We start from the raw sequence: 14,974 nt of genomic DNA on the forward strand, positions 1-14,974 counted from the left end.
AAAATCTGAAGCGCAGTCACTCAAAAAATCTGAAGCCGTACGTTGCAAGACCACTGAAGCTCTGTCCATCAATAAGTCTGAAGTTCAGTTCCACAAGAACTCTGAAGCTCAGTCCCCCAAGCAATTAAAAGATCAGTCTCTTGGAAAATCTGAAGCTGTATCTTGTGAGACATCTGAAGCTCTCTCCATTTACAATTCCGAAGCTCAGTCTCCCGAAAAATCTGATGCTCAGTTGCTCCGAAAATCTGAAGCCGTTTCTTGCAAGACAACTAAAGCTCCATCTCAACATAAATTGGACTGTCAATTACTAAAGAAATCCAAACCTGAACCTGTAAGTGTAGAAATAAAATTGCCTGCCGAGCGCGAAGGACAGTCTTTTACCTTGGGAAATTTTACACAACTTTGGAAACGAGAAAAATATTTACCCCAAAAATTGGACTTACCACAAGAAAACGAATCTACTAGATCCTCGTGTGAAGTACTGTTGTACTCTTCGTCGGCCAAACGAAGGAGAATATCCCCACCTATCTCCTCGACCTCAGCTGCCACGATATCTCATGTTCTGTCGCCGGAACAAAAATCTGCTTCTTCTGAACAGGCTGAGGAGAATACCGTCGATTTCCAAAAGCCACAGGCTCATTTTTGTCTTCACAAAGCCAGTGATGAGACGGGACCACGTGAAATCTTGTCCGCTCTTCAAGATGACGATATCACTAAGTATGAGCCAGAACAGAGAATTGTTTCACGCACCCAAAGAGACCATGAGCGTGCGAACACTGATCAATCTCCTGTTCACTCTTCTGAAGACACAAATTTTACGACTTCATTGAACGTTATCGGAAGGTCTACAACTCCTGAGGTGTCATGCTCCTCGACAAATATGTGCGCATTATTATCTTCTGGTCCAGAGCAAGTCTCAAGCACAGTAGTAAATGATTGGGATTCTGAGAAGTCGTATCCTTCAACTTCTGGGCACACTCAAGACTCGTCACCTGGTGTTAACAAACCATTGTTGGTTATACCTGGAGCTGTTGAAAGTGTTAAGTCTGTATCAAAGGATGTTGACATAGTTGGTATCTCTTTGTCGTCAAATAAGGTGCAAGTGCCATATGGGAAATTAACTACAGACGAGAGATTTCCTCTCGAAAAAAGCTCGTCATCCATAATATCTGAACCCTTGAAGAAAAGCGATAATTCCAAAAACAAATCTACTTATTCGCCAAGCTCGCATGGAGCTTCAATGGCAAGAGACCATCTGCCCTATGATAATGAAAATAGAAAATCCGTCCACAATTCCGGGCCTATTATGTCTCAGCCTTCTTCAACTGGGAATGATGCAACCAAAGCTAGTCCTGTATTCACAAATTATAAATCGACTGAGCCCGAAGTTGCTCGAGTCTCAGAAGTAAGTGTTAAGAAAAAACCTCGCTTAATAAGGCCCTGCCTCAAAACAGCTGCCTCCATTTTGACGATCGAGCCCTCCTTGACTGGTAAACAACAGTTATCCTCAGTACAAAGTTCATCCAAAGAAGACAGTTTCACGACCAAATCTTGTGCCGAGAACATAGTTTCCGGCATGAAGTTAGGTGTCGATGGTTTGAAAAACCCCTCACACAAGAATGGATTTTTGAATCATGAAGTTAGCAGTGATAAGAAAACTATTTTCCGTGAATCTCCTGAATCTTCCGGTGATTCATTGAAACTTTCAGGTATCTTTTTAAATTCAGCTGGAATGCCGTCTGCAAGGTTAGATACTGCTGCTGCAAGCGCCTCAGCGGGTGATCAAAAAAATAGTGAAAGTGACTGTTTGGCTGTCTCGGCATCTACGGCGCCGCCTTCATTGACAGAAGAGAATAAAAACGCTGAGGACAGCGGAGCTGGAGCAAGAAGCACTTCTGACCTCGCTATTACTACCAGCGTATCTCATGTGGAAGCCATAACGATCCCGTCAGTGGCCGTGTCAACATGCCGTGATGAATCCAAAATGTCTTCAGTGGTTGACGGTAGGGAAGTGGTCTGTGGCAATTCAACATTGATAAGTGAAGTTCCTCCCACAAATGAAGTTAAAATCAGTATTGCTACCCACGACGCTGTAACTGATGTTGCTGGGACTGTTGTGGTAACGCCTCTTGCTTCTTTGACCAAGACCTCCACTACAACTTCCAGGAACTTATATGAGCAAACCAAGTTTAGTGTTGTCGAAGTCAGTGACGCAAATGAATCGTACATTTCTGAGAGTGTGATTGTGTCGACAGCTTCAAGACCCGATGACATACCTACAGGCGCCTGTGCGCTGGCATCTCAAGCCCCTGTGACCGGAGTTCCGGACGAAATTGAGCCTCGGGATAATTTGTCAGGACCGATTTATAATGAGACTGTAACTGAAAAAGAAGCTTTAGCTCCTGTAGCGTGCGAAGCGAAATTAGTTGTACGAAGTTCATGTGAATCTGGGGAAGATAATTCGTCTGATCTACCTGAACCAAGTGCTTGCCTTGACGTGACTTGCGAACCTGCAACGGAAGTTGGTAAACCAGATAAAACTGCAATCTCTAAGGCAATGTGTACAGAAAAAACTTCATTATCATATTTGTCCACAACTTCAATGTTTTATGCTCAAGACACATCAATGGAAGTGAATGAGAAATTTGAAGACGATGCTAAATCACCAACCAATAGAGCACCAAAAATTTCTAATGTGACGAGTCTGACTGATGCCGCTAATGCAATGGATGCAACCAACCCAGTGCTGCTCGATGGTGCAATAGAAGCGGAGTCGGTAATTTCAACTGTAGTACAAACCATTCAATGTGAAAAAATTATTCCGCCCTTGCTAACATCCCAAGAAACCAGTACGGAACGCCCGAAATCTCTGGAAAAATTCGACTCTCTAAACATCTCAGCTCCTAACAAAGGATTGCCTGCCAAAAACGAGCCCAGTAGTGCGATGGTGGCCGATGAGGGATCTCCTAGCTCTAGCTCATTGGGTGCGAATCATTCAGGTTCACCATCGGATGGAGAACCATGCACTTGGTCGGAAAAGTCGACGCTGCTATCAACTTCTAAATTATCACGTCAGTCTCCTCTGACATCATCTTACGAAATGTCCGACAAGGTGCACAGCTCATCGCATATTGAAAAACGAGAGTTAGCACCGTTGGATCCTAATTTATGCAAGTCTGGCGAGAAGGTAGAAATATTACAGGTTTCATCGATGTCACCTGACCTGTGTACTGATGTTCGTCATGTTGACCTTGAGCCTCATAACATTATCGAGTCTTCAACTGTGAAGCTCATCACGAAAGCTTCTTCTCAAGAAATACATTTTCCTGCGAATCACAAATTTGTGTCACCAGTTCCGGCAGCGTCTCGTGAGCAGTCGCATGTGAATATTGAACTTGAAAATCAAGGCAGCTTAATTGAAACAAATTTGAAAATTGAAAATGAACCTGCAGTAACGGATAATTCTGATATTTTGGATGCAGTTGTAATGCCTGCAAAATGTTATAGCCTCTCTGATTCAAGTCTTTTCATTGACCCCTGTAAAATTATAACATTTGACAAAGGCCCATCGGGCGACATGAGCAGGGCCCAAAAACTCACCGCCAGTCTCTTCGAGCCGCCAAAACCAGGCTCCTACCGCACCCGTCGCTCCATGGTCTATGGCTACAAGACAGATAAACGGATTGTCGAGATGACAGGTGAAAACCATTGCGTTCAGCTCGAGAAAGCTATCACTGAGCAGCTCCAGAGTTCTTTCAACAAGCGAGGGAGGTGCTACTTGTGTGCTTCTTTCACGGAGTCGATGGCATCTCACATGGCGGAAGCCCACATATGTTTGAGTTTTCGGCCATTGTTCAGCACTCCGTCATTTTACCACCACTGGCTCGAACGTTACATGGACTTCCCTATACGTTACTCTGATGAATTGTATGGAAATCCTTGTTACTTGTGCGCTCAATGTGACTTCTGGAGTAAACGTGTGGACCGAGCGTGGGCACACGCCCAAGAACATCAATCAGTATACCAAGTGAACGAATGCAAAAGCCGCTCCCCAAACTGTTCATGCCCTGTGCCGGTGTTCTCGTTTAAACTCTTTCACTGGAAGAAAAGTTTCCAGAAGTCGTCAGTGTGTCATTTGTGTGAAAGTCGATTTCATTGCACCGAGGGTCTGGAAATGCATCTGAAGGGTGTACATTTGTCGGGCTCAATGTGTCGTGCATGTCGAAAGGTTATTTCGCTGCCCCTGCTGGAGCACAACGAGCTGCACCGAGCAAACACCGACAGCCCCCAGCCTGAGTTACTTACATCACCTATCGACGTGAGCGACATATCCCGCAATATCGTGGATAATTTAATCAATTATTTGGATGGCCGTGACTTCAGACTCCCATCTCTAGGAAGCAAGCTAATGAATGATCGTTCGAAAATGATACTCCCGCTTTACAATGCTCCTGAAGAGTTCATAGTATCGCAAGATTGCCTCAACCCGCTGGAGAGAGAATTGAAAAAATACAAGCGAACAAAATATGTCATAAAATTACCGGCAGATGACGTACTACTTCCATTCAATTTCGACGTCCCCGTTCAAATGCTTCTACAGAAAAAATGCTCTCAGTACCGCAAAGGCCGAAAGCTATTTAGTATCAGCCGACCGACCGTGAAAGAGGATGATTTGTTTTCTGTTCTGGCTCTAAAACGAGGCCGGGGGTTCGTTTCCTCTCGAAGAAAATCCTTTCGTGTGACCGCGGCGCCCGCCACTCCAGAGTCCGCCGCTATTGAAGAGCTTAAAGCTCCTAGTGCCTCTAGCGCGCCTGCCGATAGCGAGAAGGAGCTGCAACAACAGGAGCCGAACAACGACAATGCTGCTTGTGATGTTCGAGGAGAGTGGAGTGAAGATCACTACTTCGTGTGCTGTGCCTGCGGTGCCGTCGAAGATGACCTGGCAGAGATCATGGACCACAAGTGGGCGAGGCATGCGGGAGTTTTGTGCGCACACACCATGATTGCCGGCAAGGACTCTGTGCCCTTGCAGTTCTGTCACCAGTACAGACCTGCCAGTCAAAGAAGTGTGCTGCTCGAACTTCCGCTTGGGGATCGCTGTTCTCTCAATACCACAAATTTCTTGAAGCCGGAGAAAGTTCCAGCGTGTTCGAAGTGTCAGTTGGAACTCTCATCGATCACCAAACTTCATGCCCATATGGTGGACTGTGGCGGCCTCTCACTTATGACGACTCCTAAATATCTCAAGAGAAATAAGAAGAACTCGAGGTAAGTTAGAGTTCAGTCTTATACAAGGCTTTATTTGCTTGGAAATTATATGCATCATTCATAAATTGCTCAATTCTTATAAATTCGGTTCACTACAAAATGTTGTGGGATCTGTTGTTTTTTATTAGTCTTTCTGGCCTTGTATTCATGTTTTCAATACTTCACAAGCTCTAAGTATGGATGTGTTTTCTGTCGCTCAGATTCAACAGACGGAAAGGTCAAGGTATTCCAAGTCGTCTGAGTGTGCAATCTTCTAGTGCAAGTACACCGCTCAAGGAGATAGGTGAGATCTAGAGAAAATTTTATTATGGTATTGCATGCCATTTAATGAGAATTAATCATAAAGATCAGAGGCTTCCTATGTATCTATTCAACAAAGTGCAGAGTGCGAGTTATACACTGTACCGGAATTATGATGATTTGTACGTGCGATGCTATTCAAAAGATCATATTTGTGAGAAGTTTCACTGGCAAATCGTAGTCAGATAGACGGGAAAGTCCCACCAGAAATATAAAATATACCTGACGTTAAAATAACGTTCATTTAACGTTGTTTCAACGTCATTTGCCTGAAGGGACTATAATAATTAAATGAGACTCATGACAAGTATTGGCCGTGTTCAGAGAGAGAGCGTGGCTACGAGAGCGCCGCTACGTCCGTCATCAAGCGACGCCTCGAGGGCGCCGTGCAGTCCATTGATAACCGCCTGCTGAAGAAACGCCTCACTGACATCATCCGCGCCAACAGCCTGCCCAGCAGGTCAGTGAGCCTGCAGCCTGTCCAACAGGTCAGTGAGCCTGCAGTCTGCCAGCAGGTCAGTGAGCCTGCAAGCCTGCAGTCTGCCCAGCAGGTCAGTGAGCCTGCAGTCTGCCCAGGCAACCTTGACGTCGGCTCATTGCTCCCACTTCAACAATTTGTTTTAGGAATCAATAAAGGTTGTTCTATTGATCAATAAAGGTCGTTTTAGGAATCAATAAAGGTCGCTTCTTTTGGTCGTTGTGTTTCTAATGTAAGAGCATACAAACTTTTCATCGCCGTCTAAAAAGCTGCCTCTCTGAAATGTTTTCCTAGGCTAAAATTACGTCGTATTCTTCAGACTTTTAGTTATAATTTTAATATTGTCTCTTTTCCCATGCGATTGAATAATTCCTACTTACAACTAGAGGTGTAGTAATACTAATTACATATTGGAAGAGAAATTTTGTCGTATTTTATGCCGACTTCAGATTAGTTGCAAGAAATTAAAGCACAGGATCGATTTTTTTATCAGTTTAGACTATGTTCCCGATTCATTTTGAGATTATTAATGAATTCAAATGGTTGTATAACGGTTATTTTATTTTAAACCTCATTAAATTTTCAGATTTAGACTTGGGACTTCGAGCGGCCGTCGCTATGGGCGCATGAGGCTCCGGCGCAAATATAGCACCGAGGATTCGTCCAACAGAGTGACGAGGTCATCTGGCAAGAAGTCGCTTACACCCAAAGCTGCGGGTAAGCCCGTTGACGATGACGACGATGTCGTGTCGCGCAGCCGCCCTGGCAAAGTCGTCAGAGTCGATGGAAAATCGAAGAAGAAAGAACAAAGTGACCGAGATATAAATCAAACTCAGTCTAAAATCCTACCGTCGTTCACTCAGAAGCGTAATGGTGATAAAACTGCAGTCGAACGTTCAGCTGGTAGAAACCGCGTTAACAGTAAAGACTTGAATAAAGTTTCGCGAGAAGAAAACTCTGTCAAGAACGGTTCCGCGGCGTATTTGGACGCGACAGCACCACTTCACAGGCATCCCAAAATGTTCAAGAGACTTCGAACTTGGAATGGAACGAAACTATCCAAAAGCGAGGTTGAGACCGGGCTGCCCAGTGAGAGGAATAAGAAGTTTTCACCTTCCGTTAAGTCTGCTTTTTTAAATCGTTCCAAGCAATTGAGGAAACAATCAGCACTAAAGCTAGAAAATAATGGAGCGAAACTCCTTTCTAACAGTTCAGAACCGAGTCGCTCGTCGAGTTATCATGACAGCAGGTCGTCTAGCACCACAATCGCCTCATGCCGAGGGCGAAGAAATTCATCCTCCAACGCAACGAGCCGATGTTCAAGTCCTGCTGTACAGAACAGCGGTGGCAGGACGGCAGGACGTTCCCTGCGACCCGACCGCCCGTCAGAAGGCAGCTACCGACCACAGCGCATACTGAGTGATGATTCGGAGGACCTGGACAGTGGCGATGAAGGGGATGCAGTGAGGTCCAGAGTAGACGAAGATGCTGGAGGAAAGGACAAGGATGCTTGGGCAAGGACGAGAGGACGAAGGTTTGGGTGTCGTTTGACCGGCAGAAACATGCGCACTCTAAGGCCTTCAAATATGCGATACTCTTTCCGTCCTTGTGTTTCAGATACTAAGCACTCCAATGAGTCCAGTGATTATGATTCTGAAAATTCGGAAAATTTTGCGAAACCTTCGTATCGGAGTGGTGATCCCGACGCCTATCTTCCTCGCCGTCGTAAACGAATTGAGAAAAAATCGTTCTTCGAGAACGTTCCTAAAGCCATCAAGAAATTTGGGGCAGGGCTTTCCGTCCTGCCTACGAAATGGAAACGAATCCTGCAAGCACCATCTCTTGACAGCAGGGATTCTTCATTAGATAGTTTATCCAGCATTGATGATAGGACCGGCAACCAGTTACCATCATCAGCTAGTGAACCTACTTGTGATCATGCCGTATCGCAAGGGAAGAAAATTCCTGTGAAAACTAAAACTACTAATGATACTTCAGAGTCAAATACGAGCTCTGATGCTCCTAGCGATTCTACATCACGTGGCGTCCGTAAGTCTTTGAGTAAACACTTGAAGCCGAACTTGTCAAAATTAAAATCTCAGAAGCTGACGAAAGCTGTCCAGCCGTCGACTAATACCGATAACGAGATCAAGAGTGTCCGTTGTTCAGACCGTGTGCAGTTCAAGAGAGGCCTAATTCCATCAAGAGCCCGGAAAATTCGCAGGAAATGTGCTCTGATTGCCAAGGAACTGAGCAAAAATGTGCTCCAGAATGAGATGAACGCAGCTGATGGTGATGCGGCGTCTGTTAGCAAAGGCCTTACTGAAAGTAATTCATATGAAACGCCCAAGAAAATAGTTCCAAAAGCACCCCGTAAGAAAATGAAATTAACTAAAGCAGAAATTTCTCAGGCGGAAAGTAAGCGACCAATATCGCTGTCACAAGATTCTGGTGCCTTATCGATCGGTGGTCGAAGAAACGCCTCTTCTGATGAAGATTTTCATGGAAATCGTGCAGACTTCAGCGGCGAGAAATCCAAGTCTCATAAATCTGGCAACCCATCTTCTGAGATTATGAAACCAGCATTTGAGGGATCCAAGACTAAAAAAGTTATACGTAAAGGGAGCTTCAGAAATAAAAAGTCTAGATTACCAAGCCCTGATCTTCCTCTTGACGCAGCGTCAACTAATGGACCAGTCCCATTGACGGTTGATGAAGCACCCGCCTCAACGAATATTCAATCTACAGAGCCAAAGAAATCTGGATCATCGCTTAAAGGAAAGTCTTGTAAAATATCCAGAGCTAAAACGCAATCTATAACTTCCATTAAAACAAAGGCTGTTGGAAAATTTACCTCGAAATCTAAAAATTCTAGTGAAAAAGTGGATAAAGGGGAAATGAAAACTAAAGTCCAGGATAAAACTTCCATCGATTTAGATTCAAAGTTTGAAACAAATCATTTCAAATCTTCAGCAGCCGATGTCGATGGAAGTAAAAAACGTTCGAAGACGCCTATGGCTCGCGCTCGCTCAGCATCGTCAGATAGCAGAGTCGTGGTGCGGGCTAAGAAACCTCGACTATCGTATAATGAAGAGTTATCTCCCAACGATGGCATTGATGTGATCAGTGAGCGGGACAAGGTGATGGCGTCAGTTGGTGATTCTTCATCAGAAAAGCCACAAGAAAAATTGCAAGACTCTGCTCTACTAACCAAAAAATCAAACCAGATTGCGTCAAGCACGCCAGTTGATTTGTCACAAGATAAATTAAAACTAAATGAACCAAATAAGAAAAATATCGGAACTAAAAGTGTTGCTAAGAAAAGAAACTTGTGCGTGAAACGCAAACGTTGTGATGCTGTTGCTCCCGAATTCTTTTGTAGAGAGTGCGGCCTTCAGTTTGGATCTTCCGAGTCGCTGCTCTCGCACGACCGCGACGACTGCGCCAACATCGTGTACGGCATGGGCCTCATGGCTGATGACCAGCTCTACGAATGTCCTCATTGTCATCTCACCTTTGCCTACAAATCCACACAGAAAAAACATTCGGCTTCTTGCCGTAATCCACGAGCCCGAAAGCAGCAACATAAGACTTTATCCAATGGTCCCAGCGTTTTAGAACCATCATTTCCGTTAATTCCAACAAATTTGATCGCTTGTAATGTAAAACCGAGGACTAGTAAACGTGACGCTATCGTATTGAAGGACGAAGGCTGCATTAAAGCTGCTAAACCTTATTCTTTCAAGTCCAAGTCGCCTCAACGCCTTGGTATAGATGAAAACTTTAGTTCCGCTCGAGATATTCTTGCAAAATCAGTAATAGAGAAGAAAGATGACAATAATTGCTCTGAATCAGCGACGAAAAGTGGACCAAAAAAGCTGTCAATAGCGAAAAATAGAAAAAGAAAGAATTCTATTCTCACTGATACCGAGAATGACTTGAGTCATCATCCGTCAGGTGTCAAGAAACGAAAAAGTATGGAAATCAAAAAAGCTCGCACTTCTGATTCCGTGGTGTCATCGTCCGTAAGTTCGAGCAATAGTATTGTCCTATTAAGCGATCAGAAGCTGGACGAGAAAGTCCTGGAAATTCACAGAAGTGAGGTTAACGAGCCTGTCCTTGCTCATCCTATCATCAGCTCTGATCTTCTTGCAAATGTCGCTGGAAAACAAGAAACGTCGACACCAAACGTTAATCCTGCCGTTTCTACTTCGGTTGATGATACGCATTCTGCAAGTTTGGTCTCCTCAAAAAAAAACTCATCTAAATTGTTAAGCAAATCTGCTATTCATGGCGTCGTTGATGCGTCACACGCGATTACTTCCAGTTCCGTCAGATGTCGAGCCTCAGAAGTTAGTCCGTTAATAATAACTGCAGGCGCACCCAATCAAGCGTGTAGTAGTCCAGAAGTAGCAAGGGTGCTCGTAGAAGTCGGTAACTTCCTGCAAGAGAGATGCGCGAGTGAAGGCGGTGTGTTGGAAGTGACGGCGCTGATGTTGCAGTATCGTCTCAGTCCTAATCAAGTGCGGGACGCACTCCTGGATGTACCGGTACGTCTTACCAGTGGAACAAGCTCAAGTGCTGGTGACGTCTCTACAACACCAGCTGTTGCTGAACAGAATAGTAGTCCTGGGACTTCTTGCACTGCTGCTGGGAACGTCTTTCCGTGTGCGCCGCATCGTCCTCTTCTAATATACCTACCTTGTCAACCGTCACCTGAAGAAAATCTGCCGTGCGCCGTGCGCGGCGGTGCGTGTACGTGGTGCGCGGTACTGCAAGAAGTTGTAAACCAGCCCCACTTGCATCAGTTACACGTACGACTCATCAGCACAGCTGGCGCCCAGAAAGATCGTGAAGGTCTCGTGACGAGAGAGCAAAAGCAGGCTTATCGCCGCCTACCGCTGGACTCGTCCCGAGAAGAGCTCCTCAAAGCCGTGTCTCTTATTGAAGACATGATCAAGCAAATCGCTAGCGTAAAGACGGAGCTGGCGCGGCAGGAGATGCTGCTTGCCATGAAGAAGACGTTCGAGGCAACCGTTTCATGATCTTACCTCAATATTAGGTATTTGCTAAATTCTTCTCTGTCATGAATGCCATAAATTGTAGAAGCTTTATACCTCGCCTTATATAAAGCAGTAACACTGCATATTGATACTGATGACATGCTCGTTTGTTTGAAAGTCAGTGCTTACGTAAGTCTCTTAACTTCTCCCCCCCCCCTTATTTTCGAAAAGCATCTTCTGATATCTTTTTGCTTTGTTCATATGATGTTACGGGAATTTCTAGCAAATGACGCGGTGCTTCGTGGCTTCGCTTTGTGTGTGTGTGTGCTAGGAAAATAAAGCCATTAAACTCGCTGTGAAAATCATGCCCCGTGCTCCGAGTCTATTCACAGTTCATCTAGGTCGCTAGATAGTTGATATGAAAACCCTTCTTTGCTGCTGTAATCGTCAGTTCGTCTTGGGTTTTTTTTTGTTATTTTCATCCGACAAACTTAGATCTTGTTCACTTGACACTTGTCAGGTTGTATTGGTCTTGTTTTTTGTATCTGTTATCTGCACTTTCACTGTATATTTTAACTCTTACACTCGTTACACTCTTATGTTAACTCTCTTACACTCACTCCCCTCTCTATGTGAACTCTTTTGCTCTCACTACACACTTACTCTCCCTACACTCTCTCTCTATGTCAACACTTGGCGCGGCAATGGATGAGGTGACACGAGATAATCATTCAGCACTCCTCAGACTGCTACAATATCCTTGCCTATAATGCTCCGGGTTACTGACTGATCTGGTAGCTATTAGATCGTCGAATTAAGTGGTTTCTTTCCTTATTAAAATTACGGTTTTTCATGCCATAAATGCAAGTTTGAGTATTTTTCTCGAATTAATTACTTACGTGCTAGACATTTAGTGTTTATTGTCCGTTAAATACTTTGCTTGTACTCTTCGTCTTGAAATTGCTTTTGTTTTCTTCTAAATCTTCTTACCATGTATGATGACTGCCAGCGTTCTCTACTCAACTTTTTACATTTAAGTAGGCTTCTGGTAAACGAATTTCTGTTGGGCATTATTATTAGGTGTGATAGTTTGAGACGCATCAGTAATGCACTGAGTTAACCTCTGGTGTGCAAATAAACCCATCAAAAGTATTATATAAGATACTATGCTTGAGGCTACATAAGTTGACACATAATATAAACCTATTTCTTTATAAGTTATTTGCATGCATTTGATCAGTTATTGAACTTGCGACTTTCTATTGCAGCTGTGAGCGTTACTTTACAACACGATCTCATCTTATCGTAAGAATTTTTCGCTGATGCTTCCTTCTTTTCCGAAATCTATCGTTTAACAGAGATTCAGTCTTTATGTCTACCTGAATAAGCACTGAATTAAAGCTGGTGCGATGCGTTGCGTGTACGCTGGTGCGCCGGCTCGCACTTTACGATGACGGCTAAATGTTTGTGTTGCGTTTTCTATTCATTCATTCCTTTTCACCTTAATCATTTTACGTTACTTATTGTAATAAAAATCAAAATTCTAAATTAATTTTTTCAATACATTTATTGAATTATCTTCTAAACCACTATGAATGTGATGAAACTGAAGCAATTTCCTTCAGTAAATATTAAGCGTGGCGTGAATTGTAACGTTGAGTGCCACGTTAGCTGCCTTGTTTATGCGCTAAGTTTTCATCGCACGTTTAATAAGTTTTCGTTTATTGCGAAAAATTATGGGTACCTTCTGTGTCCATTTGTTCCCGCCCTCTCGTCAAATAAAGTAAACTATTAATGGATTGTGAAACAAATTCGTTAATTTTGATGATATCAACTCTACGAGGCAATTCTGGTAATTTCATAAATCATTTAAAAATTGCCTAAAGTGCTTACGGTTGTAAGTATCACAGAGCTCCCTGGTGCATGACAGTGAAGTGCCATTGAGAGTTAAATGCTGCTAACATTACTAGCATTACCTGCTACCATTACTAGCATTACCTGCTATCATTACCACTCACGCTAGCTAGGTTTGTGTTCTTGAGATTCGTGAGAGAAGTGTCGTCGTTGTTTGCGAGTCGTTCATGCTGGTTTTGTAGGACTAAATCCTGAGCGTGGGGCGTTGTTCGGCGGTTGAAGCACTTAATGCCGAGTAATATTTGGTTGTCGATGAGCCCCAGGCCTTGTTGCTGGAATGCTACATCGTACCTCGCGTTCCCATAGAGATTATTGACTCACTTTTTGGTACATTGGAATTGTTTATTTTGAGAGCATTCCTCGTGGATAATCTTTTTTTCATAATATATAGATAGGAAGGTAGATAATTAGTTTGTAATTTATTTATATGTATATGAGATGTCCGTTAAGAACAGAATAGCGCCACCGACTAGTGTTGGTGACATTTTTTTTTTTACTTTTACGTACGTAGATCTCATGTGGTGATGAAAATGTTTTCTTCTGAAATTATATGTGGCTTACGAAATTGTTATTGTGGTCAATGCCTTGCGTTTTGGTATTTGAGAGACAAACAAGAAGAAATCGTACTCGACTACTTTATATTTATTTGGGAAGCAGCTTGTTGAACGTTCATTATTTTGTAGTTTTTGCATTGTGGATATTCCGAGAAGTGGCAGCCATCCTCCGCATCTTCATTGGCTCTGACTTGAAGTCTGCAGCGTTTTCTTCTTAAAGCATCTCAGGTGTTCACCGAAAGCCGTGAAGGTTCTTGTTTTGCTTGACCATATTTCTGCAGTCAAGATGACTTCCACGTACCAGTGAAGCTGTGTTCATAGAGATAGTTAGCTGCTCAACATTGTTCTGAGTTCTTATACATCATTTTCTCTCAAGAATTTTTCGCCTCAAGGGCCGATGAGTTCCACTCGAGGCTTCCTCTTATATGAGACGAGTTTCCCGTGAGCTCAGAGTTTATTCGTGTCGTGGAGACCGTTTTTTTATACACGTCTTGATTCTTAACATATCGGTTAGCTCTGAACCTCGTATCAATTGATGACTACTGAGTAACTTCATTCATCTTGAATAACGCTGGCGTTCTTCACCAAAAAATTACCAAATTTACCTGCTTCGAGATTTTTTCAGGTCTTGACTCATTTCTGTGAGTACATTCCGTATTAAAGTTCTCGACTTAGTGTGGTATTTTGCTTGAACTAATTGTATTGTCGTACAGTTCACACCAGTTCTGTACCCAGGACTAAGCATATATTTATTGTGTTATGTGCATTCTATGTTGGACACGCTGCACTTCAGGTTATTTTTCCCGTTATTATAGCCTTATTGATGTTTGTGTCGTGTGACAGCAATCGCTGTATTTTCTGATTTGCGTACAAGACAGAAGTAAGCCAAGTCCACGAGTTATATGTGGGGTAAGACAAGTTGCTAGAAGTAAATATTCGTGACTAATCACGACCTTCGATGCCTGTTTCGTGATTATTAAATTATTTGCTCATCATTTTGTTTTATCCTGCTAGCAAAGACAGAATATTTCATGTAATGGCACTCGAAAATGTAGAGCATTCCAAAGAAAATTACTACATTTCAGAGCGTTTGAACTAAAAAGATGATTTTTGTGAATGCACCTAGTTTCAACCATTTGTGTTGCAATCATAGTGAGTAAAATAAGGCTTTTCATGAACATGGGATAAACGGGACTAAAATAAGCGCATAACATGCTTATTGCTGCAGCGCTTCTCGCTCTGTTCAGTTTTCGTGTACCCGTCTCGTAGCAACATGAAAGCAGATATTGAAACTCGCGTCATCTGCGTTTCAGAAGTACTCCTTGAAGCTAAAGCCAAATAAGCTAAATTTTGCACGAAATAAATATGTTTGACAACGAACGTAATGACGCCCAGCTTGCATTTATTTTAAAGAATTCTACTGGATCGACGAATTCTACTAAAACAAAATAAGACGT

At 43.2% G+C, this 14,974-nt stretch overlaps 1 protein-coding gene across 1 annotated transcript; it reads left to right on the forward strand.

Annotated features, from left to right (window-relative positions):
- The first annotated feature begins 1,750 nt into the window (after positions 1 to 1,750).
- On the forward strand, positions 1,751 to 14,512 carry LOC108664483. The gene is made up of 4 exons (XM_018151076.2): positions 1,751 to 5,268; positions 5,469 to 5,551; positions 5,893 to 6,028; positions 6,633 to 14,512. The coding sequence occupies exons 1-4, from the start codon at positions 1,985 to 1,987 to the stop codon at positions 11,089 to 11,091; spliced, it is 7,962 nt and encodes a 2,653-aa protein (XP_018006565.2). The 5' UTR covers positions 1,751 to 1,984; the 3' UTR covers positions 11,092 to 14,512.
- Positions 14,513 to 14,974: the final 462 nt, after the last annotated feature.

This window comes from Hyalella azteca, unplaced genomic scaffold (genome assembly GCF_000764305.2).
Source record: "Hyalella azteca isolate HAZT.00-mixed unplaced genomic scaffold, Hazt_2.0.2 contig16545, whole genome shotgun sequence".
In the NCBI taxonomy this organism is placed as follows: domain Eukaryota; kingdom Metazoa; phylum Arthropoda; class Malacostraca; order Amphipoda; family Hyalellidae; genus Hyalella; species Hyalella azteca.